Source organism: Aythya fuligula, chromosome 23 (assembly GCF_009819795.1).
Source record: "Aythya fuligula isolate bAytFul2 chromosome 23, bAytFul2.pri, whole genome shotgun sequence".
NCBI lineage: Eukaryota > Metazoa > Chordata > Aves > Anseriformes > Anatidae > Aythya > Aythya fuligula.
In genome coordinates, this window is record NC_045581.1 from 3,237,706 (window position 1) to 3,265,010 (window position 27,305).

At 51.8% G+C, this 27,305-nt stretch overlaps 1 protein-coding gene across 3 annotated transcripts in view; it reads right to left on the reverse strand.

Moving 5' to 3' along the window:
- PHACTR4 (phosphatase and actin regulator 4) overlaps positions 1-27,305 on the reverse strand; it is a 67,138-nt gene that overhangs the window by 30,990 nt on the left and 8,843 nt on the right. The window contains exons 1-2 of one of the 3 annotated variants that reach the window (XM_032202373.1): positions 13,634-13,684; positions 12,023-12,077 (exon numbers count right to left, since the gene is read on the reverse strand). Coding sequence is in view for 1 of the 3 variants with exons in the window: in XM_032202372.1 (XP_032058263.1) it covers positions 13,634-13,649 (16 nt within the window). In the remaining 2 variants the exon portion in view is untranslated. Of the gene's footprint in view, positions 1-12,022; positions 12,094-13,633; positions 13,685-27,305 lie in introns of those variants that run through there. The other 2 variants (XM_032202374.1, XM_032202372.1) reach the window with 2 other exon arrangements.

Consider the following 27,305-nt stretch of genomic DNA (forward strand, 5'->3'; position numbering starts at 1 on the left):
ACAAACCCTGAGCATAACACCTGGTCAACGCAGGGTTAAATTCACGGGAATCAATGGTGTGGAAAAACAATGCCCCACTGCAAAAATTTCACTCTGGTTGCCAGAGGAACAAAAATTAACCAGAATAGAAGTATTAGTTGGTGCTGCATATACTAATATTTTAGGATTTGACATACTGCATGGTCGCATGTGGAAACTCCCTGATGGAACTGTGTGGAGTTTCGCGACACATCAAAGGGATTCAGGCACCATGAGACTGAGCCTGTTACAAACATCCATACCCTTATCCCCTGCTAAAATCATTAATGATCGGCAATATCTGTTGTCAGCAGCAGTATTTACGGGGATTGACGGGGTGGTAACAGAATTGGAAAAAAGAGGCATTATTAAAAGGACCCATTCACCTTATAATTCACCAGTGTGGCCAGTAAAGGAACCAACCAGGCAATGGCATTTTACAATGGATTACAGACAGTTGAATGCTAACACTATACCTTTGACTGCCGCAGTTCCAAACATGGCAGAGATAGTGAAAGCCCTCTGTGTATCTAACAGTAGTAATAGTGCTAACTACTCCCAAATATTTCTATGCATGGGAAATCAAAGATTGCTATTTCACCCTCTTTCTAACCCTGCCGGTTGAATACAACCGAGCATATTTTATTTTCTTTTGTGTTCACAGGAACCCTGAGCAAACTGTATATGGACAGCTGGAAGATGACGAATCAACAGTTTGGATTAATAATGCCATGCTTTACCCTGACCTTGATGCAATTACAGACCTTAAAGGAAACTTAACTACTGTGGCTGTGCATGGAGCTGAGGTGTTTCACCATGGCATCTAACCATGTATTGTCACAGTATAGCACAGTCACTGGAACATCTCAAAACAGAAAGGACCTAAATCACTCTACTTTAGTTCTACATGGAAACAAAATATTTTCAAAAGATGAATGGAGTTGGAATGATTCTCTAAGAATGGCTGAACTTCAAGCCATGTCTGGACAGACAATACAAATTGGTTTCCGAATAACTAACCGATCCACTTATAATCGGCTGACTGAAATTAAGACAGTATACATTGATTCACCAAACCTATAATTGTGTACTGTCTTTGGGGTTACAGAGGCACAGAATAAGAAGCCTCTGCCTCCGCAGATATTTGAAAACGAACCGACTCATCCTCCCATTGGTCTAACTCCTTCCATCTTCAATACAGGCCCTTACATAATTCAACAACAAATTCTCTTTGACCCTAGTTGGTCCCTAAAAGAGGGCCACGGGATGCAACTGGGTTATTAGGGACAGGATTAGGTATATTAAATAGCATTGATGCTGAGGTTTTAATAAGTAGAATAACTGCTACTACAGATGACCTAAGGAAACTGGAACAACCAATAAAATCATCCTTATTGGCTTTAGGAGCAAATCAATGGCTTCTATCGGATATTTTACCCCATTGGGAACAAATTGAGGAAAATGATCATCAATTAATTGTAAATGCCCTTGGAAAAGCCCAAGGTAATACCTCCCTTGCCTTGAGCTGTATCCAAGCACAGTTATGGATACAATCTGTAGCAGCAGCTATAATTAGAGAGGGAGAAGGAGGAACTTTGCCCACTGAAATTCGAAAATTGATTTGGGATAACGCTTCAGAATTTGAAAAAGAATTTCAAGCATGGTGGCAATTAGTCAACTTTACCCATTATGCAGAAAATGATAAAATTGTTGCCTTTGTACTTACTATAAGCAATGCCACCGTATACAATGTATATCCAATCATTGCATTAGGACTCAATCATAATGGAACTATACTTTATCCTAAAGAGCATAAAGTATGGGCCCATCAAAAGGGAGGAAAGTGGCAAACAATTGATGTAAAAGCATGCATTGTGCGTGAACAAAAAGGTTTCATCTGTGAAAGTAACACGCTGGAATCCCAAGACATTTGTCTTGACATTGAGCAAAATATTTGCCACTTTGAGATACATCCTAATGAAACCCTTGAAACTGTACTTGTATATATTGGGAAAGGTTGTGTTTGCATGAGAACTCATTGTGATTCTATAGTCGTAGATAATGCAGTGGTAGATATCAATAATCACTCTAATGTTTGTGTTTGACCAAAATTCTAGGATGTGATTTTAAATACTCAGTTCCTGTCACTTCTTATCAACTTATTGCATCTAATTATATTCTGCTTCATGAACTGCTGCCTACTCCTATTGGAATGAACCTTACCTTGGTGAAGAAATTGCTGGTACATGAGGACCTGAAGCAGCTGATGACACAGGTCCGAGAAAATGGACAAAAGACTCTGATTACTGTCAGAGAGATGAGAGACACCGTTGGTGGGACACTTTGTTTGGATGGTCGCCAGCTGCCAAGGGAATCTTCAACAAGATGCTTCACCCTGTTATTGTTCTGCTAATACTCACTGTATTATGTTTTATACTGACAATTAGTTTGTATGTTAAACTCTGGTTTATGATGAAACACTTAGCATCTCTACACAATGTACATACACTCGATAAACCTCAATCCGAGAATGTATGTGATATCCCCGACATATTCCAACTGTCGTGAAGCTTGAGTGACTATAGTCACGGGGTGGATTATGTGGTGTAAATGCCTGAAGTAACTAGGAAAATAAAACTAACATTCACATTTTTAAGGAAAAGGTACAGCATTGAAGAGGCTTTCAGGGTAGGGCATAACTGCTTTATCAGAGCGTTCCCTAGGCTCCCAGCCTTAGATGCTATCGCGCTGGGGAAACTTGGTGTGCTAGCTCTAAGGAACAGCACGGAGCATAGAGTGGAGTGGAGACACCACGGCTAGGCTCTGTAATCAGATGGGACCTCAATTGTTCTTGTGCACACAGCTGCACTTTTTGCCACCCTAAGCCAAAGACCTGTCATGTTTTGACAAATGCTGTACCCTAGTGTACTTTTTGCTCATTATAATATCATTATAATACCAAAACACACCTCCATCCCAAAAGCTACCCGCCTCCAAGGTGCGACCACCCCTCACTGAGCATGCGCTCTGAATTCCTCGGAGCCTATTACTTTAAACGGAGACGGGAAAACTTTACACCAATCATAACTAAGATATGCTTGACTAGAGCCACTCAAGCTCCACCTAAAAGATAGAAAATAATATAAATTGGCCCAAGAGAAAGGGGATGTTAGGGAAGATACCACCGTCAGGGGAGATACCATCCCGAGGACAACATCCTTAGGACCTCCTGACTCCTGGGATCAGTCGACGGGCTGAGCCTCTCTTCCCCCCCCATTGGGACGCCTTTGGGTGAGATCTAAATACTTGCTTATAAATCTCTATAGAGTCTTTGATCCTTTTAACGCGTTTATTTCTAGGCTGCGCACCTGTAACATCCATAACACCTGTAACACCTGTAACATCTATAACATCTGTAACACCTGTAACATCTGTAACACCTATAAACACCTGTAACATCTATAACATCTATAACACCTATAACACCTGTGTATTTTATGCATACTAGCTTGCTTTTGCAGACAGTCACTATCGCCGGCAATCCAAAAGAACCTGATTATCTGTTGCTGTAATAAACCATACTTGATTGCATTGTGATAACTCTCATTGAGTGCAACGAGGGTGAGGGTGGTTATCCGTGATAGTTCAGTGTTCTGAATCTAACCAGACCCCCAGGCGGTTAATGCATTTTTGGTGAATGTCCAAGCGGACCCCCAGATGGTTAATGCGTTTTTGGTGAATGTCTGAACGGACCCCCAGGCCGTTAATGCGTTTTTGGTGAATGTCTGACTGGACCCCCAGGCGGTTAATGTGTTTTTGGTGAATGTCCGACTGGTTCAGTAACCTGAATCTGACCGGGCCCGTAACGGTTAATCAGCTACACCCCTTAACGCGACACCCCCTCAGACAAATTTTGCAGCACAAGAGCTACCGCACGCTACTATTTCAGGTATGTAAGCCAACAAGCCTACAGCCAACCCTGGCAGGCTCACACGAGCTGTACTCACACCTCCAGCCCCCAAAAGTCAGCGGGCTACGCAGCGCAGCCGACCCACCTGGCTCCTGCCCACGGCAGCCCTGGCAAACCTCACGGCTGTGTCAGACACCTTGAGATGAGCTGGGATTGAAGAATGCAGCCCTACAGGCACTGCTGAGCGGGGGGAAGACCCCACGGGTGAGCATCGGTGTGAAATCCCCAGCACGGCATCCGAAGAGCTCCCTCCTGGAAACGCCCAGCACGAGAGCAGCAGCGCCAAGACGTGAGTTCAGGGCTTCAGCTCGCGGGGAGAGTCGCTGAGAATTAATTACCTTTAGGGGTTCCAAAAGCCACTGAGGAAAACAGGCACTTTTCAATTCACTAACCCTGAGAATCCGTACTTCCCATCGAAAGCTCCTCAAAGGTGCACAAACGAGGCTGGAAACCACGGCTCCAGTAAGCACACTGCTCAAACTGTACTTACAGCCAGGACACAGAGAAGACATTCGAATGGGTGCACAACATTTTGGGTGTGCAAATGTGAACACCAAACCCTTTTTCCGTGCCCTTTCATCCCTCCTTCCAAAGCAGTCCTCAGAACAAACCCTCACCTTTTTCAAGGGAGGAGAAAAAAGCCTCCAAAAAAAATCTGTGGTTCTGACAGATTCGGATCGGCTTTAGCAAAAAAAGAACAATAAATCAACCTGGGAAACTAAAAGGTGAGTGACCCTTATTAATGGAACTTGCCCACATTTATGGAAATTCCTGGTTTGGCATGAAGTCACCTGCTCACTTAGTGGATATTGTAGGAAAAACACTTCTTGACCCTACTGATGGTCACCACGTTTTGCTCTGCTGCAGCCACGGACTTGACCTGGCAGCGACCACCCCATTGCTCCAGCTGGTGACAAACCCTGCCTAAAACTCAGGCCACCAAACCTTGGAGGTCCGTGGGGCCAGCAGGAAAGCATCACGTCTGTAACAAACCTCAGCAAACCAGAGGATGTGCAGCAGGGCTTTTCTCCTCTCCTCCCTGCTGGATCATCTCTGTTCTCGTCTCGCTCCCGACATCGGCCGAGCAGCGATGCCTCAGACTGATGGCTGGAAGAACACCCTCGAGACAATGATTTGAAAACGCCACCGGCTGCTTTTGCCTAGAACAACTGCCACAGGCTATCGGGGATGCAGGATGATGCTCTCAAACCAGAGCTGATGGCGCTCGGAGCATACGATGGCTCGGGAGCAGTCTGCAACATGGGAGCTCACCGACAGCGTGACGAAGGAGGGCTCAGTTCACACTCGTCCTTGCTCTTCAGCTCTTTTCCTAGGCTTTTCGTTAGGGTTGAACTCAAGGGATCTTTGCTGCGGAGGAAGGAATCGCTTCACAAGGCAATGGGGGTGCTCTTTATCAAAATAATTCTATAAAAAAATCCATCAGTATCAGGAAACAGTGCCCCAGACACCATCCCCCAAAACTACCCGCAGGGAGACTGATGGATACTGTACCCCGAGCAGGAAAGTAAGAAAAAACCCTGAACAGACAGGGAATGTCAAGGGTGCCAGACTCACTAGAATAATCCCATTACAGAGTTATCCAGAGCAAGCAGTTTCCTCAATGTTTGCAAGATAACAGGATTAACTTCATGTTCAACATCATTTCAGCCTAATAATTGCAGAATCACTCCTAAGGCCCTAATGTCACTGGTTCAACAGGGGATTCCCATCAACCCTCCCCACCAGCCCCAGCTTTGAAAGGCCGTTCATTAGCGTCAGCATCTTAAGTTAATTACTTTGAGAGATTTTCCTTTCCTCCCCAAAGCCAACCGTAACTTAACCCCTGCAGCACGCAGTGCCCAGGCAGAACAAAATCCTGCGTTCCTATAGGAAGGAGCAGCATTTACCTTGCTGGGCACCACTAAAGTCTCTGAGATTTAATGCTAAAATCAAAGGGGTTGGGGGCAGCTGAACCCCAGTGTGAGTCCTGGGGGGCTGGCTGCAGGGCCCCAGCTCCCAGGCAGGCACCGAGGCTGACCCCAAAGGACGTCTTCCCCAAAGGCAATCGGGGGATCGTGATTAGGGGATGACCACCAGGTCTGCAGGGCTTGGCTTCCTCGCCAAGGCGTGCTGTGCCCTAGGAGCCCAGGGAGACACAACACAAACAGCACGCAGAGCGGCTCCTAGCCCACAGCGGAGAGGCCTTGGTTTTCTACGGGATTTGGAGCACAAACCCTGAAATCCCACCTTTCCCCAGCACGGGGGTGGCTCGTTTCGACACGCTGCACCCATTAAGCCTCCCTTTATCCTTCCATCCCTCTCCCGAAGCGCTCAGCGTGCCACCGAGCCACCCAGGGCTCCCAGCAGCTTGCCCCAGGGCAACCCCCAGGACCCCTCCCCAAGCACGGAGCTCCACAGGGCCCAGGAGTGCCCCCTCCAAGCCCCCCCCAAGCACAGAGCTCCGCTGAACCCTGAGGTGCCCCCCAGGACCCCTACAGAGCTCTGCAGCACCCTGGTGCTGCCCCAAACCCCCCAGCACGAATCTCTGAAGCCTCGGGGTGCCCTCCAGGACCCCCAAAACCCAACACCGAGCCCCCAAGACCCCCCCCCACGCCCCCTGCCCAGAACTCCACAGGGCCCTGGGGCTCCCCAAATCCCCCCAGTGCAGGGCTCCACAGTCTCAGGGTGCCCCCCAAGATCCCCTCCCCAGCTCGGAGCCCCACGGGTGCCCGGAGTGCCCCCCAAATCCCCCATGGGAGGGCCCTGGGGTGCCCCCCAAGCCCCCCCCAGCCCGGAGCTCCGCGGCCCCGGTCACGATCGCCCCCTGGTGGCCGCGCCCGGCTCGGCACCGGCAGCAGCCGGGGGGCTTCGGGGGGCGCCGGGGGGGCTTCGGGCACCGTCCCGGCCTCCTTCCAGGTCCTCAGGGCACTTTTTGTGCCAGTTCCAGCCCAGTTTGAACGGCTCGAGGGGAATTAGGGCCTTTTCTATTGTTTTTAAAGCGCAGAGGAGTACAAAGGCAGCGTGACCCTGCTGGTTCAGTCCTTCAAAAACCCTAAAACCAGCACTTCTTAAAGCAGGGCAGAACCAGGCTAATCCCCTAATTTATCCCCTAATTTAATCCCCTAATAATTTCCCTAAGCACCCCTCAAGCTGACCACGCCGTGCTCATCACTGGTCGCACCACAGCCATCTCGGTCCCACGCCTGCAGGAAAAACACAGCAGGCAGTGAGCGGGGTTTTTGATGCATTCAAGCGTTTTTGGAAAAAAAAAAGGCACCTTTAGAAATGAGAGCTGGGGTAAAAGCAGCAGTAAGGCAGTGCTGGTGACGTGCGAGTGTTCAACCCAAGCCGCTGGCTCAGCCAAAACCCTTTACAGCTCACAGGGGCAGCAGCACCACTGAGAGCTGGTGTTTGGGGTTTTTGCCAAGCCAGCTTTGCCATTCAGCCCAGACACACTGCTGCTGTGCGACCCAAGAGAAACAGCAATAATAAAAATCACTTCATTTAAACTAAACCCACTTACCTCTGGTTCCAGGCAGGCTTCTCCTATCCCCAGCCCCAATAAAATCCGCCACTGAAGTCTCCCGAGGACTCGGGGAAAACAATGTTCCAGAGGGCAAGGTGAATTTAAGGTCCAGGCTGAAAATGACAGCTAGAAACTCTCGCAATCTAGCACTTCTGCTCGGTGCCCTACTTACCGAACCACAATGCCTCCACATTCACTACTTCACAGCGAGTCGGCCTGAATCACCCGGAGGATCGATTACATGCCCTACAAGGCCTTATCTCTTAATACCAGGAGTAAAACTGCTCAGCTCCATCGCAGAGCGCTCCAGCGGGTCCAGCATCTCTCCCCCAGCACCAGCCTTCGCCCCTACCTCGCTCCAGCCAGCCCTTAAACCAAAGCATCTCCCTCCCAGCACATCCGCAGCTTGGACCCCAAACCACAAAACCACCAAAATGAAAGCTGCTTTCCTCCAGGCAGAGCTATCTGCAGAAGCCACGTGCCCATTTACTACAACAGCTTTAGAAGCCGCTTGAAATGGGGTGCCAGAGTTATCAGGTCTCTGGACAGTCAGCAAAAAATCTGTGAAACTCTTGGCTTGGAGTCACAGAGAGATGAGGCAAGAGCTTGGACTCCTCTGATTGCTCAGAGGGGGAATTTCTGGGCATTTTTAAAAATTTATTATTATTATTATTAATAATTTTTAAGTGCCAAGCCAACCAGGAGAGGGCTAGCTGATCTGAATCACTTGCACACGCAGGAGGCAGAACAGCAGCAGCACGGCACGCATTGCCCCGGGCACCCTGACAGCACTCAGCACCTGATTTGCACCGAGAGCAGGAATGTCCATTGCAAATTCAAGAACAAAAGGCTGTCAGGATCGCATCCCAAAGGATTTTCCTAACGTGTCAAGTGCTCTCCTTACTTAGGATAATGCTCTCGGGTAGGTTAGAGAGCATGCTGGACTGCACCTTGCTTACAAGTCCAGTGGTCTCCAGTAAGACCAGTGCAGCTCTCCAGTACCTCTGGCTGAGGACCAGCAGGACTCTGCCTTCCTCGCAGTGCTGCAGCACAGCCTCCTTCCGCTGCAGTTAGCATTTAATCTTGTTTCATCTCAGCTGCTCTGGCTCTTCTGTGGTACTGCACAAGACAGTTACGCCGCTGTATATGTAATTTGTAGGATCTCATGAGGGAATCGCAGCTCACGCATCCTCCTGGAAGAAAACCTGCTCTTTTGCTGTGAAACAGACATTGCAAAGACGTTTCCACTGGCTAGTTGGCATTAACTGGTTTTCTCTGGCAGTCCTCAGAGCTCTGGCAGGGAAGCACTCACACTGCCACGCTCTGTGCTCGACTCTGCAGATCGAAACCAGGAAAAAAAACAAACGCTGCCTCCAGCAGCCTGGTTTAAGCGAAGAACCACGTACCAAATCACTTCAGTTCAAGACAAAAGCGCACATTTGACAATTTTTTCCCTAAATGCTACCAAGCAGCTAATTAAATGCCTGTCCTGGTGGCAGCCTCGAAGCAGCTCAGCTCCAGCTGAGGCTTTGTCACCACGAGGGGATTTGCACCCAGCCGGTCCCCAGCACTGCCCCGAATCCTGCAGAGGCTGCAAAGGGCTCGGAGTGCCCTGCCTGCCCCCACACGGACTGTTCCCTTCTGGAAAGGCACCCAAGGGACCTGAGTGAGAGCCCTGGAGCTCTGAAGCCTTGAAACAGAAATGGGGCTGTGGGTTTAGGGTCTGTCCCACGCAGGCAGCTCCACCTGCAGCTGGCAAAGTCCTCGCCTCCGCTGCCAGCCGCTGATCTGCACCGGAGTCACCAGGTGGGGACTCACGCTCACGCTCTCTCTCCCTGGCTTCAAACTGAGCCCACAAGGAAAACATTTTCCATCCCAGCAGCCACTCCCTCGGCTGTGCTGCTAAAAACAAAAGGCTTCATCAACAAAGGAACAGCGAGGAGCACGCCGCTTGGTGGACACCTTTGGTGCAGAAGCAGAAAACTGGTTTCCCCGAGCAGGTTTTTTCCTGAGCAGGTTTTGTTTTCCCCTAGCACACTTTGCCAGGCTGAAGCCTTCTGCTCACTCCCACCGGGAGGAGATGCCCAGCTCCTGGGGTCAGGGAAAAGCAGCAGCAGGGAACCCACACATCCCAGGTATGAAAGCAAAGGGTTATTTCGGATCCCAGTGCAGCAGGCTGCTGGAAGCTGGTGCTTAAAGCGTCTTGGGACAGGCTCCCAGCAGCACACCTTGACCAAAGCATCCATCACTTCTGAGCATCACAGGCAGCAGAGCCAGAACCTGCTCGGGCGATGCAGCCCCGGGATGGCTTGATGCTTGGTTTTGATCTCAGCTTCCTCTGACACAGCTGTGTTGCCAGAATTTGGCAGCAGTGGATGCACCCTGCTACAAAGCATCGCTTCCGCAGGGATGCTTTGGATCAGAAGCGATCTAAAAGCCTGCTCCCCACGCACGTGCCACGATCACGCACTCGTTTCCATCAGGGCTTTGAACCTCAGCATCCGATGGCGCTGCTCTCGTTTTTAGGGATAAAAATGGGAATTGGGAAGCCAGCCACGCTTTCTGCCAGGACCAAGCAGCAAAGCTAGTGCAATAGAAATATTCACATTTTGAGCCCCTTCCTTTCCTCGGGCTATATTTGGAGTCTGAGTGTCCAAAAGTAGCAGATTCGTGTCACACTGGTTTCCTTATGAGGCACGTAGCCCAGAAGCCAGCTTAGACGCTAAAACAAATTACTTCTTTGTTTGCACAGAGGTTAAGGACTTGAAGAGCATTCCCTATTTTTAGTAGGAAAAGAATTGGGAGAAAGTAGCACAGCATGAGATAGGGTGATGAAAGTCAACCTCGAATAAAGAAATAACTGCAGAAGATTCTTCAGGCATCCATAAATTCACTGTCTCAAGTGTTGTTCTGTAATAGAAGCAGCTTTGGGCAGGAGCCCATGGGTGCAGAAGGCTGCTCCACTGCTTCCCAGGACTCCTCACAGCTGTCCCACACAGATTCAGACCCTTTAGGGAACCTACCACGAGGTTTATCGCAATACCCACAATGTCTGCAGCCACGAGCAGAGATTTTCAAGGGAGCACTGAACTACAGGAGCCAAAAAGACCCAAGAGCAGAAGCTTCCTATGGCAAAAGGCAGCGCTGTGCTCCCCGATGGCAACTGGGGAATGCTCAGCTCAGACACCACGAGTGAGCTGCAGGCCCCTCTCCTCGTCAGGTCGCTCCAACACCTCTGCTTTCGAGGAACCACGGGCATAAGGTGAGGCTCATCCCACCAGGCACAAAGTTTCCACTTCAAAATCTGCTTTTCAAGGTCTCCCGACTTACAGGCAGATGGGATGCTGGCTCTGATGATCCCTGCACTAAGAAAAAGGCTGAAGCTTAGTTCACGGCAGCCTAAGAGGAGAGCGGTCTCCAGGAGGGGTCTGGGCAGCGTGGGCAGTGAATGCAACACGCTCCGAAAATAGAGCGTGATCCTTCACCCTCAGCACTCCGACAGGAAGGATCTGATCGGGGTGCAATGTTCCAGGGCTATTTCCCTTCAGCAGATCACTCGCGTAGGTGGGACCTCAGCAAGAGGAGAAACGGCCGACACACAGCATCTGTTCAGGACTCATTTATTCCTCTCGCCAGCCTCTGTCCTCCCACCGCCCGCAGGGCTGGGGGCAGCACGCTGCCCCGCTGTGCCCCCACTCCCCGCTGCCACCACCTCCCCGCTCCCACCACCCCAACATTTCCTCTGCCTCCAGCGGGCTCACGGCACTGCTCGGTAGCTGGAGGGCTCAGGCTGATAACCTGCTGCAACTCCAGTCCTTTATGCATTCTCTAAGCTGGTGCCAGCCATACAGACACAGCCGACAGCAAAGTCATTTCATTTTGCTTAGCCCAGCACGAGAGACAAATTCGGCCACCTGATGCTGCCCTGGCTGCACAACGCATGCACATCCACATCACTGACCTGGTAGCTTAAACTACAGGCAGCTGCTCAGGGCCACAGCCCAAGGCTTGCAAGAAGTTCCTGTACGTTCTTCTCTCTGCTTGGAAAAGCAGCCCGTGGCTGGGTTGAGAGCGAATTTTTAAGTTGCATACCTGCTCTAAAATAACCGTGTATAAACAAGCTCTGAAACTTCACTGCAGCTGCCTGGAGACCATGCTCCTACGAGTCTTCGGGGATGAGCATGAATTAAAATCTGAAGACAACAGCAAATTTCGTTTTTAATTAGCCAGGGCAGCCAGCCAAGGAGGAGCTCCCCCACCCACCCATGGCTAGTGAAGCCTGACAGCTAAAAAGGATTTATGCTCGACTGTGCAGTCCCAGTGGCCATTTGAAGCGCACCAGCTCTGAACACGCGCCAATGCAGTTAAAACAAAAGCCAGCCATGCAGCATTGTGAGTGCAGTTAATATACAACCAGGGAAGGACAGCCATACATCAAAAAGCACCAGGCTTTGAAGGAACAAAGGGCACGGACTTGAGCACAGCTCCTGCACGCAGCTCCGCCTTACCTCATCTCCAGCCTCAGTGCCCGGAACAAGCCAGGAGTCCTGAGCTTAGCAGCACCTGGAGAATGAGCATCCTTAAAAGCAAAGTAATTTTTAAAAAAATAGTAATAAGAGACCCATCTGTTTATATTGCCTTTAACGCGGGGCTCGGAGCTCCCAGCGCTACCACCACCAAGCTCCACAGCCAGCTGTGCGAGGTGTCTGTGCATGCAAAGACCAGCACAGATGCTCCATCCTCAACCCTCACAGCTGAATTCAGAGGGAGAGGGGAGGCAGCTCTTCTTCAGCTGGCACAATGTGAACAGGACACGAAGCCTTTCCCATCCCAGGCCACCAGCGCTGCTCAAATCAGGAGCCAGAGCTCCCAGGAACCTCGAGAGGCTCCAAGCCCACGTCCTGGGGTTGAGCAGGGAGCTGTCATCTCCGCAGCCACTGCTTCGGCTGCCAGCACCGCGTTCCCTTCACCCACCTCCCCCAGAAAGGCAGCAGCTGGGCTTAGTTTGCCACAAGCAAACCGTACGGGAAAGCAATCACCACAAATTGAATGTGCACCTTCCAGGCTAACAATTAGAGGCCGCAGCAGCAATTCCTGCCACCAGGATTATAAGCCTGACGTGTTTTTATGCACATGCACTTGGCTCGGAGCTGTTGTGTGAGTCAAAACCGAGCCTCCAGCGGACAGGCTGGTAGATCTGCCAGGCCGAGCACACCACGCTGCTGACGAGTACATCGATTCTCACGTTTCAAGGATGGCATCACCTGACTGCAGAGGAGTCATCTAGAAATAGCAGCTGTGGGCACGCAGCTGCCCTTCCTCACAAGTCGGGGAGGTTTCACCCACTGCCCCAACGTGGTCCACAAGATGCCAGGTTAACATGCTTCATGGAGACCGGCATCCCGCGGGGCAGGCAAGAGCTTTCATGCAAATCCCACGTCAATGGCAGAGGAAAAAAAGGCTGGATAGCCAGTGCCTTCCACCACCATGTTAGCCAAACAGTTGGAAAAGTCACTGAAGCATCCTTTAAGCCAGAACTCCACCAGTTTTAGTTGCAACCAAATGCTTGCATCGGTTAAACCTCACAGCAAGGAGTCTGCTTGCCTCAGGTCGAATAGTAGGCAGTGCCTAAAGCGAGAGCTTTAAAGCCAAATTTTAATTAAAAAAATCTCACATCTTCTGCAAGACAGAGCAGCCTAGGGAAATAAAATCAGAAAGAAATCAGGAACTACCATGAGCTGATCCTTCCTTCTGGCTTGCCACGTGCCTCGCTCAAATCACAGACCAGCTCAGAACTCCTAGCCTCCTGCCTATTCAGAAAGGGGATGCTGTTTGTTTTCAAGAGCTTGGGATATTCAAGAAACTTGTATTCCAGCTTTCACAGACGGGAGATTTCAAAAAATATCTTCCAGATGTACAGTACGCAGCTTTGGTCGGTTCTGATCCGCACCATCACTGCAGTAGAGCTGCAACTGATGCATCTGCCAAACGATCTCATTTTCTACTCATCTACATTTGAATTAAAGGCATGAAGTTTAAAATAACAAGGTTCATTACAGTACTGAGCAGACGAAGAAAGAACAGGTCAACAACCGATGGTAAAGCACCAAAGTACTCACCGGTGTTCTCTTCCATTCCTCTTGCTCACTAGCTGTCTGAGCAATTCCTGCAAAAACAGGAAACAAAATTGAGACAAATTAAATTTCCAAGCGTGACCAAAGCCTGGGTTTCATTTCACTTCCCTACCAGCTCTGCTCAGCCCGCACTAACTGATATGTAGAGAACCCAGAGCAGGAATCCTGCCCCAGCAACCTAGGAACAAGAGCGTGGTGCCTTCACCCCTCTGTGAAGACGTCAGCAGCCTCTGAGCACTTCTGTGGTCAATGAGAAAGAAAAGCGAAACAAAGTCAAGGTGTGACAACTGCAAAGCATCAAACCTTCCCTCCCAGGGAAAAAAAAAAAAAAAAAAAAAAAATCACATGTGCCTCCTCGAAAGGACATGTGCTTCCCGTAAAAGGGAACAGCTAATGCTTATCTAGCAAAGACAGCACGGCACGTGCACGGAAGTATTGCAGAGCTCACGTAATGTCAAGACAGATCTGATTGTACTGGGGAGAGAGGACAAGAAGGAGGAAGCAGGGCTAGCAGCAAGCCCAGCTTTTCTTTGGAGAAACTTCTGAAATGAGGTGCAAGAGGAACTCGTTTTGGGGAAATCAGGAGACATCTCGATTCTGACGTACACGTGCGGCACCATAAAAACACGCTGGGCACTCCAGAAAGGGGGAGCTCCCATCCTGAGGAGCCCACAACCAGCTGAGCTCCCAGCACGTGCTGGCTCCCACGGCGGCGGTGGCCCCGCTGGAGGTGCCTCTGAGCAAGCCATCGCCAGCAGGGCTTTGGGGCTTCGCTCTGCTCAGCTGCGTGGGCGAGAGGCTTCCTTTGATCAGGCAGCCGCGCTCCGGGCTACCTCTCTGCTGCAGCCGGAGCAGCACCACGGCAGCATTCTGCGACGGGGAGAGCTCCTCGATATTAATTAATTAATGCTCAAAATCTTGCTGGCAAGCACAGCTTCTGAACAGCTTTGCATGGAGAAGTGCTGTCCGTGCGGAGAGGGGCAGCGAGTCGGGCACCCGAGCACATCAGATGCTCTTCACCTCGGAGGCGGGTTGTGCTGAATGAAGTTCCTTGGGAAACACGCTGAGAATCCCCCCAGCTTAACCCATTACCACCACTAAAATAGAGCTAACTCACACCTTATGGACAACGCCTATCCTAAAGCCTGCGTCAATAAGGACACCACGTGCAAAAACCAGGCTGAAGGCTCCCCACCGAAGGCAGAAGAGCACAAAGGTTTTCACAGGAATCAAGCCAGCCCCTGCACACAGACCAAACCCCCCCTTAGAGCAGCTCCACTGCACGGGGAGTGTGCAGGCCAGGTCTCCCTGCCTGCCCCGTCGGGAAGGGAAAGCAGGAGAGAAACACAAGCAGACACCTCAAAGCCTACGCTAACCTCAGCCCAGATGACAGCAGCCCTCCTACTCCCCCGAAGCCACCAGGGAGTTGGCTTTAATTTGCCTTTCAAGGGCATTCCTGCACAGGCTGCGCTGAGCTTTGCATATTACAGGGGGCACGTTTGTGCCTGGAATACTAACGCTGGCAGCCCGCTCGCCGCTGGACACCGGCTGCAGGCACCAAGGACATCTGTCATCGCCTGCCAGCGCGGCTGCGAGCACCTCTGCCCATACCAGGAGGGATGCTCGCAGCACAGCGCGTGCAGCCAGCCAGCTGCTTATTAATAGAACCGGCTTAAAAGGCACAGCAGAGTCAGAGCGAGCAGCAGCAGGGCTCCCAGGTTTCCACCAGGCTGCCAAAGCCTGGATTTGTCTCTGCCTCGCTAGGGAACGGGCACTTGCTCACCCAAGCCACGGAGCAAGCAGCGTGTGCCCTGCTGCCAGCGCTGAGCAGCAGCGGGTTATTTGGGAACTGCTGCCTGCAGGAGACAATCACTGTCAGCCCCTACCGTCAGGCGTTCCCCTCCTCCCTGAAGGCAGCAGGTCCATAAGTCTGAGAAAACCTGGATTTTGCGTTTCTTTGAGCACCGCCCGTGCTACAAACCCACTGATGCTTCGTGTCCTCGAGTGCTCGGCTGTTCCCTCGGTGGCTGTGTGAGGTTCCCCTGCCCAGCGAGCCGCGTGCTCCCCGCACAGCTCCTGCCACTGCTCTCGATGCCCCTCGGCACCCCGGCCAGCAGGAGCACAGCCTTTGTCTGGCTCGCTAGTTCAAACACATTGTCCTTTTTTTTATTATTTTTAGCTCTTTGTACCAATCTAAGAATATATTCTTGTTCCATTGACCCATCTCTGAACTCGCAACAGCAAGGTGACGGCTTTTTTCCAGCTCACACAGGAGAGGACGGCCTCGCAGCCGTGCTGTGGAGCTTCCTGAGACGTTTTCTGCCCCGATTCTGCCGGGAAAAGCAGGGAACGGGGCCGGCCCCAGCTCTGCCCCTGGGCTCAGCTCCACTGTGTGCAGTCCCACAGCAGTGCAGCGTCCGGATCTCCGTGCACGTCTCTGCTCCTTGCTCCAGCTGCCCTGCACCCAGGCAGAGCCGACCCAGATGCAAACCAAGCCGCTGCAGGAGCGCACCATGGGCCGGGGCAGGACCCCAAAAACCCCAGCTCCGGATCCCAAGTCACTGCCAAGCTGCACGCTGCAGCACCGTGCTTTTTGAGCCAGGCAGGGCAGCTCTGCTGATCACAGCTCCCCCACTTTGTGTTCTCATTTGCAGCGAGCCTTGCCCAGAGCCCTCGGCCGCTGCGCGCTTTCGGATGCGTTGGCAGCGAGGCTCATTAGCTGCACCGCTCTCCTCACACAGGTTTCTGATCCAGTGCTGCCCGGCTCCTCCTCTGACACCAGATCACTTCTTTCAGACGACGACGGGATGTTTCAAAAAGTCCAACTAAAACCAAACCAGCGTGGGCTGCTTTTTTTTTTTTTTTCCCCCCGGCTAAAGCAGAGAACTGACAGCTCCTCCAACGCGAGGTGGCACGCTGCCTCTCCGCGGCGGCTCCCAGCGGGCTCGCCCTGGGCGTGCAGAAGCCGTTTTCCGTGCTGGCTCAGCTCTAAATCACCAGCCCTCAGCCCAGACAGCGGCTGGGCAGCTACCACAGGGCTCTGACTGTAATGAGACAAAACCAGAGGCTGCTTGGAAAAAAAAAAAAAAGAAAAGGGTGTGGGGGAGGGACAGGATGCTCTCCTGCCGGTCCCGAGCTGTCCCCATTAGCAGGGGAGAGGGAGAGGGAGGTGTTAATAAGCAGCAGCTAGCCCGAGGACCAGGTCTGGCATTAGCACAGCCCATTAGCTAGCGCCCACAAAACGAACCCAGGCTCGCTCACTGACCTCCCAGAAGACGCTTTCCCGTGACCCGGTGTGCTGCTGGAAAAAGTCAGGCAATCAGTGAAACATGAGCTGGGCTCAGGCCGCCAGCTCCATCCCTGCTTCACGGCCGTGTCTGTGAAATGCGTGCTGCCGAGCGGCTCCCCCTGGGCCTGAGGACAGCCGAGACCCGCAGGGCACTCGCAGGAGCCGACAGACAGACAGACAGACACGGGGACACCACGCACAGGGCTGGCCGGCAGACCGAGGCTGGCACCGAGCAGCCTGCTCATCGGTCCGGGCAGGTTCTGAGCCTCGAGCTCGCCAAATTTTACCCAAACCAAGCCACCAGGACTTCTCTCAGCACACCAAGCCCGGCCTTGCAGAAATGCTCGTGGCTGGGCTCACATCAAAACCTTACCAACTGCACCACCAGGGCTGGCTGTCCATCCCTTTTCATAAATGCACTGAAAAAAACATTTTATTCTCTCATCCCTCAATTACTCATTCCGGGAAGACAGAAGAGAGGATTTTTGCAAAGCTGAGATAACTCCACCTAATACTAGGGGTATGCTGCCCATGAAGCCCCGTGAAGTCCTCAGGGGAAGGGCTAAAGTAACTCAATTTATCCGCCAGCCCTAAGATTAAGAGCATGGTAAACAATATTAAAATTCTTTTCCACAAAGCGAAATAACTCAACGGCACAGCGCGGTTCTCCCAAGGGGCAGCTTATAGCACGGGTGCAGAAGAGTTTAAATATCACAAGGGAAATTCTCCTGGCACACAGTTTCTGCATGCCAGCAAAAAAAAAAAAAGAGGAAGCACACCAAGTGCACTACTAAAAATTAAAGCCAAGGTGTGAGGGGAGCTCCAGCCTCTCGTTGGACCAAGCAGGACAGGCAGGAGGAGACGCACGAGCCCTTCTGCAGGTCAGAAGCCAAAACGCTCCTCTATTGTTCTGACTTCATCTAGTAACAAATGATCTCCACCTCCAAAACCTCCTGCTTTGCTCATGTCCTTCAATTATCATCGTTCCAACATCGTTTGCTACAAAACGCTGCTTCCCAAATCCTCCGAGCAGCCTCCGCTGACCCAGTTTGTTCCACGCAAATCGCAGACAGGGCGCAGGGGAGGTCAACTCCTCTGCATCCCGGAGGTAAATCAGAATATTCCCACTCAGTAAAGTGACACAGATTAAACCAAGTCGTTCTCGCAGCCCGAGCTGGCAACGCATCAACGAGCACGGATCGTGGCACCGATAATTAGCGGTCCTGCAGCTTCCCCGGCTTCACGAGGGTCCCAGCTCTGCCACCTGCAGCACGGCTCCACTTGAGAAAAGCCAAACACAGCGGCTGCTGGGCAGAAGGAAAAGATTTTGTAGAAGAAACGACACGCGTAACGGGAAGAGAGGGAAAATTTGGAAGTATAACAATTTAAATTGAATACTCGAACGACTGGTTTTGAGGAATCTGAATAGAGCAGGCGACACCGCAGATGAAACCAGCAGCTTTCCGTCGCAGATCCAGCATTTAATAACAGGTTCCCCAAGTAAACAGCGAATATTTTTCAGCAGCGTGGCAGCTGCCTGTGGGTGGCACAGTAATATAACATTACCAGCGTGGATTTTGGATGGGAAGGGAGCTGCGTCCTCTGTGGCTGCGAGGTGTGCTCGGCCAGGGGCTTTTTTCACCTCTTTCATCACTTTTACAGCTCTTTGTGAACCCTCGCGCTCACCAGCACGCTGTGCAGACCTCTGAGCACTTGCAGCTCCGCTGCAGAGCAGTGCTCAGCCTCGGACAAGGCGTTGGGCTGCCCGTGCCTCAGTTTCCCCCTCTTCAAGACGGGATAATTTCCATCATAAACCACGTCAAAAAGAAACGAAATCTCCCAAACAGCACTCCCACCTGGCCAGCCTACTCAGCTAACGTGCCAAACAGCCAAGTTTTTCCATTGTCCTGCTCGAAACAGCTCACAGACTCTCAAAAAATCCCCCTCCAGCCTCTCCCAGGCGTCTCAGCTCACCGAGCGAGCCGTGTTTACCAAACTTGAAACAAAAAAGCCAGGAGCCTGTAAGAACGCATGGCACCGAGTCGAACGCGGCGTTACTTCAGAGCCAGCTCCCGGTGACAAATGCTATTTCTATGCAGCTGGCAGGACAGCAAACACCAATTTGCCTCCAGACCTCCTGGCAGCCGCTCAGCGGCTCTGGAGGTGTGGAAGTGCTCGGGGACAAAGCCTGCAGCAGGAACAGAGCGGAGCAGCCTCCCTGCCTGCTGCCCTTGAAGCAGCTGAAGGGCTTGCCTCGACCAAAACGATATCTCCCTGACAGAGGCAGTGCAAAATTCAAGCAGAAGGGCTGATGAGCACAGAGGGCAGGCGCTCTCCTTCCTGCACAGGCGCCCATACGTACTGGGGAAGCTGACAGAGGAACGAGAGCATCCCAAGGGAGGCAGCGAGGCACGGCGATTCCTTGATCAACCCCCAAGCCACCAAGAGCAAGAGTCTGTCCCCTCCGGATTCCTAGATGACAGCAAATTGTAAAACTTGAGCTTTACCTCTGCTGTTGAGTAGATGTGGAAGTCTCCCTAGAAGGCTTGACAGATGCGCTCAACACCTGCAGGTCACCACAGGTCTGTGCAGCTGGTATGTAGTGCCCTGTCCTCTCTGACTGCCCAAAGTTTAGCAATTCAGCTTGGAGAGGTTTCCTAGAAGACAAGGATTGGGCTGGCGGGCACACCTAGCACGTAACCATGTCGCTCAGAAACTGCCCCACAGCCCCAGAACAGCTCTACTGCAAAAACCTCTCCAGTACATTAGAGGAAGACGTACACAAAGTCATGGCAGCCTGAGCAAGATGACCCATTTGCACAGACCTGAGATGGGAACTAAAGGCAACCCGGAGCAGAAATTTGTAAGAAAAAAGCCGGGGGACCAAGCTTGATGTAATTAAAAGCAGGTATCGAAGATGTTCTGGTCATCCACAAAACCATGAGCCAGGACTTAAATCTATCAATGCTCACAAATTACCAAAATGTGTTAATAAATTTGGATGGTGAAGAGGCAATTCTCACGTTCTGCTCGTACCCAGGCACCCCAGAAGGAGAGGAGGAGGAGAGCCGAGGTGTTCAGAGCAGTTCCCACGGAGGACCCCATTTCTCCAGCTGCCCAACTCACTTCTGCAGTGGGGCTGAAGGAAAGGACCCCACTCACCAGCACCTGCCTCAGCATGCTGCAGGCAAAGGCCAATAAATATTTCAAATACAGCTGATTTGCCCCAAACCTAGGCCGTACATACTATTTCTTTCAGCTTTTCAAAACGTGCGAGATGACAAACTGAATTCTCCAGTACAGCAGTCCCATATCAGGAGCAATATCATCGCTGCCTGAGCTCCCACAGCATGCCTCAGTAGCTCCAGAAGTACCAGCCTCGGTTCCTGCAGCAGAGCAAGGCCTGTACAGATTTAATTAGTGCAGTAATGGGAAGCACACTGGAGACCGGGAAATGCCTGGCATCCCATTCATCTTTCAGAGGGCTACACCAGCGTAAAGGGAAGGCATTCAGCAGCGTGGTCCCTATTCCTCGGGCCTGTGGATATTCAGAAGAACCAAGTCTTGAATTTCCCCCACCCAAGATCTGTAAACCAACACACAGCATACTAAACATTTGGTTTCACACCCAGAAGGCAGGCTTCAGCCTGACCGCCCTAAACCACCCTAAACACCAGCCACCAACACAAGCCTTCCTTCTCTCCCCGATCTTTCCCATCCTGTTGCATTCCCCAAACCACTACCCTGGCTTTTTGGGGGAGCAGATGTGGCTGGAGGAGGGCTCCAGCCCCTGCTCATCCCGCAGCTGGGTTCAGCTCCACAGCTGGCACCTTCCCACCACGTCCTAACGCACAACCCATCCCAACAAATTAAAATTCCTTGTGATCAGTGCATACCTGCTCGCCCAGCAGCTCCATCTCGTACCTCACCTCGCAGGGAACATTGATTTACTTTAAGAAGAACAGATCTACGTTATCCTTCGAGAAGTGCAGATGCAACTGGAAGCGACAGGAGTCCTGCCTGCGAGGTGAGGAACCTGCACAGCCCACAAGCCCAGGACAGCCCACGTGGAGCCAGACCCAATGCCACAAAGCAGACTTGTGACAGCGACTTTGTGACAGAAATAAACATACCTACCAGTCAAACGTATTATAGAAATTGGAAGGGACCCACAAGGATCATCAAGACCAACTCCTACTGAATGAACCGTATGTGAAGTCCCATTTTCCCCCATTTTTAACATCTCCCACTCTTTTTGAACCTGTGCAGGGACCAGTGAAGAACCTCACCCCCTGCTGAAGACAAAGCAGCGATTCCCACCACATCCACTTGGGCTCAGCTGCGTGCAGCACGGATTCAGCAAAAAGGTTTCCCTGTCCCCAGGGAAGCCTGCAGCTCTCCGAGCAGCAAGAGCTGCTCTTACAGCCCAGCAGGGCCTCCCCACAGAACCCAGTCAACAAAACCCATTTTAAAAGGACAAAAAAGGTCGAGCCCAGCTCCCTGCTTGCAGCTGTTGGCCCCAAAGCACAGGATTGAGCCTGTTGGGATGTCAGAGCGAGGCGAGCCTCCCGTCACGGCGTGCACACCACCAGGACACGCACCCAAAGGGCATGTAATGAAGGGTTACCTACCTCTGGCTTCTGGGGTAAAATACAAACCACCTTTGCCTTAGTTCTGTGGTTTCCATTTTCGTCAAACTCTCAGTGAAAACAAAGTAGCTGAGCACACGCTAATGCTGCGGTAATGCCCCCGTAATTATGACTGGGTAGGAGATTTCATTTGCAACCACCATTTCCTCCCCGAAATGAGGCCGTTCTTCAGCTCAGCCGTCGCAAGGCCAGCTTGCAAAGTGTTTCCTTTGGCTTGAGAAGCAACGGGAATTAGTTTAGCCCCTGTCAAGCTCTCACAAATGTCAGCAAGCAGAGATGCGGCCCCAAAGCTGAAGCCTGATGCTCCCTGCCGGAGTCCTGCATCGTATCGGGGGGGAGCAGCGCTGAGACTCTGAAAAGGAAGACTGAACACTGAGGAGCATCTCCCCTTTCCCAAGCAGCTCACCTGGGCTTCAAAAAGAAGCCAGCATTCGAGTCAGGAGCTGCTGCTGGGCATTTGTGGATGCCAAATCCTCCCTGAGGCACCGCAGGCACCCTCACCACCACCGCACACCCGACTGCATTCCAGGAAAAGCAACCCACTGGCAAAACTCCACGCTCCCACCGGTGCACAATGAAGAACACAAAAGAGGCACCTCTAAAATTCTGCACTGAAAGACAACAACGTTTGCACTCCTTGGAAAAAAAAATATGCACTGGAAACCTGAGCTGTGTAGGGGACTTCGCTGATTTGAACATCGAGTCAGCGCTCCCGAGCTGGACACAGCCCAGCTGCTTGGGACCGAACCTCTGCCTTCCACACGGGCACCCTGCAGTCACACCACCACCTCTCCAGCAACCTGAAATCGCATTTTTTTTTTTTTTTTGGTTCAGTGTTTTAAACAGTTTGGGTGGAGTTTGTAGTTCAGCTGCAGCCTTCTTTCTCCTTCCCAATCTCAATGTAACAATTCAATTATGCCTGATTTAATTATTTAATTGCCTGATTGTAGAATTTAATTATTTCTGATTAAGAGACATTTCCTTACAGAAGCCCTCCCCGCATAATTTATTCTGCTTGTGTTCCACAGCTCCAGCTTCAATAAGAAAGGGATCAACTCCACTGCTAATTCACACTCGGCCATTCTCCTGCCAGACCTGCTGCAGGTTTTATCCTTCACCAGGGCTCAGGACAGCTGCAGAACTGATGCACAGAAGCAGCAACACTCCTGAGCACCCACCCCGTGAACAGGAACGCTTCCTCCCGCTGCCATTTCACCCACCCAAGCTCAGAAAGGACAATTTCCAGGCATTTAGCTGCGGGAAGAGCTCAAGCAAACGAACCACTGCTGCTTCTCAGCCACAAAAGGACCTTCCACTGTAACAAGGGTGACAAAACCACACTGATCCCAGGCGGTGCCTGCAGGCAGGAGCCTGGCGAAGGCACAGGACTGCCCCGCACACCCAGGTGGCTTACCTCACCTCGGCGAGATCCAAGAGCTGAGCAAGAATTATGCACGCCTCTCACGGTGGGCACGAGTCAACATCGGTGACCGCACGTCAGGAGCTTCACGCAAGAGTTAAAATCCAAATCTATACAGGGAAAAACCCTTAAAAATGAGCTGGAAGCTGTGCCTTTCTGGTGATCTCTCTCATATGCCAGGTTCAGCCTTTTTGTTCTGTTCAAGTGCTGTGTCCTTGGACATCGGAGCAGGCTCGTTAACACGCTCACCCCCCCACACGGCTATCAACCAGCCCAGAAACTGCTGGTTTGCTCAACAAACAAGGCCTCTTGATAGGTGCCGGCACGAGGAATGGTTGCACAAGTACCCCAACCCCACCGCCTCCAGCAGCGCTCCCGACGAGTATCAAGAAGGGAAGGGACTCGCCTATATCAGCACAACCCAACATGTAAAAAAGGAGTGAAACTGTAAAAAAGGCGTGAGATTGAAGGATGTGGTCACTCAATGTGCCTCTTCCATATTGCATTTTGTAAGAGATGTTAACCCTAGCGGGACCTAAATCCCTGCTGACCCATACAAACTACAGAAACTAAACCCACTTGACGCTGCTTTCAAGACTTCAAAGGCAACTCAGAGAGCTGCAGGAGGTAGAAAGCTGCATGCAGATCTGGAAGCTACACGTATAAACCGAGAGCTTTTCTGGAAACGTAAAGAGATGCTGAAATCACATTAGGATTGTGTCCTTACCTACAGCTGGGGAATGGCTTCATTTTAAATGAAAGCTGACATTTGTCCTGCAAAACCTCTTGGGATCAGCTCCAGCAGAAGGTGGCAGCAGGTGGTGAAATTTCCCATTTGAAAGAGAAGAAAGATGTTTTGGCACAGCCCATGCTTCCAAGGCGACGCCCTTAGCTCCAGGGAGGAAGCACAGCGTGTCCTGCTCACGTGCAGTGCCGCTGGATGTACGTGGGGCTCAGCACCTCTCCATCCCTGCCCCGGCCCCGTGCCCTTCTGAGGAACAGATCCCAGTGCCTGGCTGCGAGCAGCCCTCTCCCACACGTATTTGGGCCCTGGCACACGTGCAGGGCACACATTCAGCAGCCTTGCCGCATCGCTCTGCTATGTGAGATAAGAGGCTCGGTCCCAGCCCTCCCAGCTCACCAGCCTCGCTGCCTTCAACACCCAGCATGTCTCTCCACGCTTCCAAACACAGAGCCACGCCGTGCTGAAAGGACACGGACAAAAAATGCTTGCATTTGCACAGATTACACCAACCTACAGTGACAGGTTTGTTAAAGGGAAGCTCAGCCTGCAGTAAGAACAGGTCATCGAGGACTGGCTATTGTGCTATAAGAAGGAACTGCAGCTTGAGCCATCCTGAGCCTCCTCTGACAACTACTGACGCTCACGGCAGCCTTCAGGACTGGTTGGCATCCTTCCTCTGACATCAGCTGGACAGGTGATGCAATTCACTTGAGGCCAGAGGGTGCTTCTCAGCCAGCTCTGGGGTTTGCCTATACATAGGCATTTCCTAAATGACTCCATGTGAGGAACGCTCCGGTTCTTAAAGAGGTGCCTACAAACAGCAGTGTTTGGACACACAGCTTACAGCCAGCAGCTGGGTAACAGCACCGAGCAGCCACACCGGAATCAGGTGAGCTGTAAAACACCCACACCCAAAGGAACACAAACCTACCGTGACTTTCGCTGGGACACCAGCTAACACACGTGTGCTTGCACAACCCAGCAGCCAGCACGCAGGTCTGCAGGGATGTAGGGCCACTTGCTGGGGTCTGGAACTGCTCCTGTGCGGCCTCTCCTGTCCCTGGGATGGGTGATGGAGCCACTGGGATGAGCTCAGGCCGCTCAACCATGACACCTCCCCAGCTCCATCCTCATTTTAACAGCCAAATGGAATGAAGCGGCCAGTTTCTTCATTTGGCTCCCCTTTGGTCTCAGGCTACCTCTTGGATATTAACCATCTTGCTGTGGAGTCAAGCTGCAGGCAGCTTTTGCCACAGCACAAACTAAGGAGGTCTTTGTGTCCCATTCCTGTTTCTGCAGCAAAGAGCTCACCACAGCAAGAGCCAAAGCACCCCAACTTCTCCAATGACTTGATAACATGAGACTGAATTTCGGACAAAATAAGCTTTTTGACAGGAGGAAGCATTCACCTGCATGACCCAAAGCAAAGAACGGGTTTCCCACAAGATCTACCAGCCCCGAGGAGCCCCCACAGCCAACCACCTGAACTCTACAGAGCTCAGCTCAGCTCCTCCGTGCCTGCAGCGTCACGGACTGCGGGTCAGCTTGAGCTGAAAACAAAGCTGAAGAAACAATTGAACAGAAAAGCTTCCTTGAGGGAGCAGCACAAGTCAATGTGCAAGCACCAGGAGAGGACAACCAGGCACAGACCAGAGAAACCACACCTGAACCCCAAATGCCTCACATGGAAAGAGTCGTGGTGTCAGACTCGGCTGCAGGGAGCAGCTCTGCCCGGCCCTCCTCTGTGCTGGCATCAGGAAGCTCACAGAGCAGCTGACCCCAGCCGAAACCAGTCTGCTGAAAAAACAGCTGGTTTTAATCCAATTCAGTTCCTCAATTTGTTTGTCACATGGCCCACAAACACTTGTTCCAGTATAAGGGAAAGGAGTGAATACACAGGGCCTCTTCTTCTCTGCATGGAACGGTTTTAGGTGTTTACACAGCTGCAGCCCAAAACAGAGGTCTGGCACTGAAGCACGCCACTTGCGGTCCTGGAGAAGGGATAAGACCAAGGCAGGAGGGCAGCAAGGCTCCCAGCACCACAAACAGGCTTGAAAAAACCCACTGGTATCCATCAGATCCTGCCTGCTCCTCCGTTCACCCTCTCCACATCAAGGTGCCAGCCTTACCTCTCCGTGCCATTTGCACCACTCAGACCAAGCTGTGCCTGTCGAAGCTCAATACCCCCGAGCATCCACGATTTTGACAAAACAGGATTTGTTTGCTCCCGTTTCTGAGATGATTTGAGGTCTCTGCTACAAAGCTGCACCATTAAACCCTCCCAATGTGCTATGGAGCAAAACCCTGCAGTGCCGACCGCTGCCAGCCCCGGGTTTTGAAACGCTTCCCTGAGCAAGCTCCCAGCCCAAGGCCGGCAGCACTGGGATTCCAGTTCAACCAGTTCCTTCTGCCCCTCACTGCTCCCATTTCCTCGGAGCAGCCAGCAACAAAACCCCACTCTACGCTGGAATAAACAGGGGTGGAAAAGCCACCTGCTCCCCTCACAATTAAAGGCATTTCCAGATTCCTGCTGGCCGTGCCATGCAGGAGCCCCACTCCGCTTCCAGCACAGCCTTTGTCCCACAGAGACCAAGGACACAAAGCCTCACGGCAGAGCCTGCCTAACAAAACCGTGCTGTTATGGGACCACGACACACATCGGCAGTGCTCCAGCCCAAATCAGCTTGATTTGCAGGCTGATTAAACTTCCATCCCCTAACACCCCTCTGGCTGTGGGGCCTGTGGCTGAGAGCGGGTCCTGGTTGGGCTGAGGTGCGACCTGCCCTGGACACCCCCCTCCAGGCCATCACTTTCTTGTGTGCCCTCCTCCCATTCAACACCACGGTACAGGAAGGAAATAAGCCCTTCGAAAAGGAAGCGATAGCCCTGAGAATGGGCAATAAAATGCTGAAGTGGGGGCCGGCCTCACTCCTCCCTCATGGCCACCAGCAAAGGCCCCGCGGCCTGCAGGGAGTCATGGCAGGGCCGGCTGGCTTTGCTGAGGGGAGAAGTCATTGCAGGAAGAGATTCCTGGCGTGCTTTGCCACAAACACAGAGTACAACAAGCACCAGAGGCTGTGAAATCTTCCTCATTCTCCTTGTGGCCCCCTACAAGCTCTTTAGGGAATCTGGCAGAGACTCGCTCTTACTAATTGCACGCATCGTTATACTTCATCCCATCCAACAGCAGTGTCCCACCTGACAGAACCACCCCTCTGGTTGCCCAGGCTCACAAAATCAACCCAATCTGCTTAAAAGCCAGGAGGATGTTGAATGAAACTGTTTGCTGAGCTCCCTAAAGGACAGCAAACGTTGCACCCCGTGCCGGCTACTTTAAAGGCAGGCAAATGGCCACTGCTACACACCCAGCCCCATTAGAGGCTTCCTGAAGTACAGCTTTCTAGCAAGTCATTATTCTTGAAGACAGAGCTTGTGGGGATGCTGAAATTAAGACTCAAGCCATGAGAAAATCTCATGCCCCAACTACGACAAGCAGAACTCGAAGTGAGTTTCTCCCTCCAACACAATCTGAACAGGCAAATAAATTGAGACCT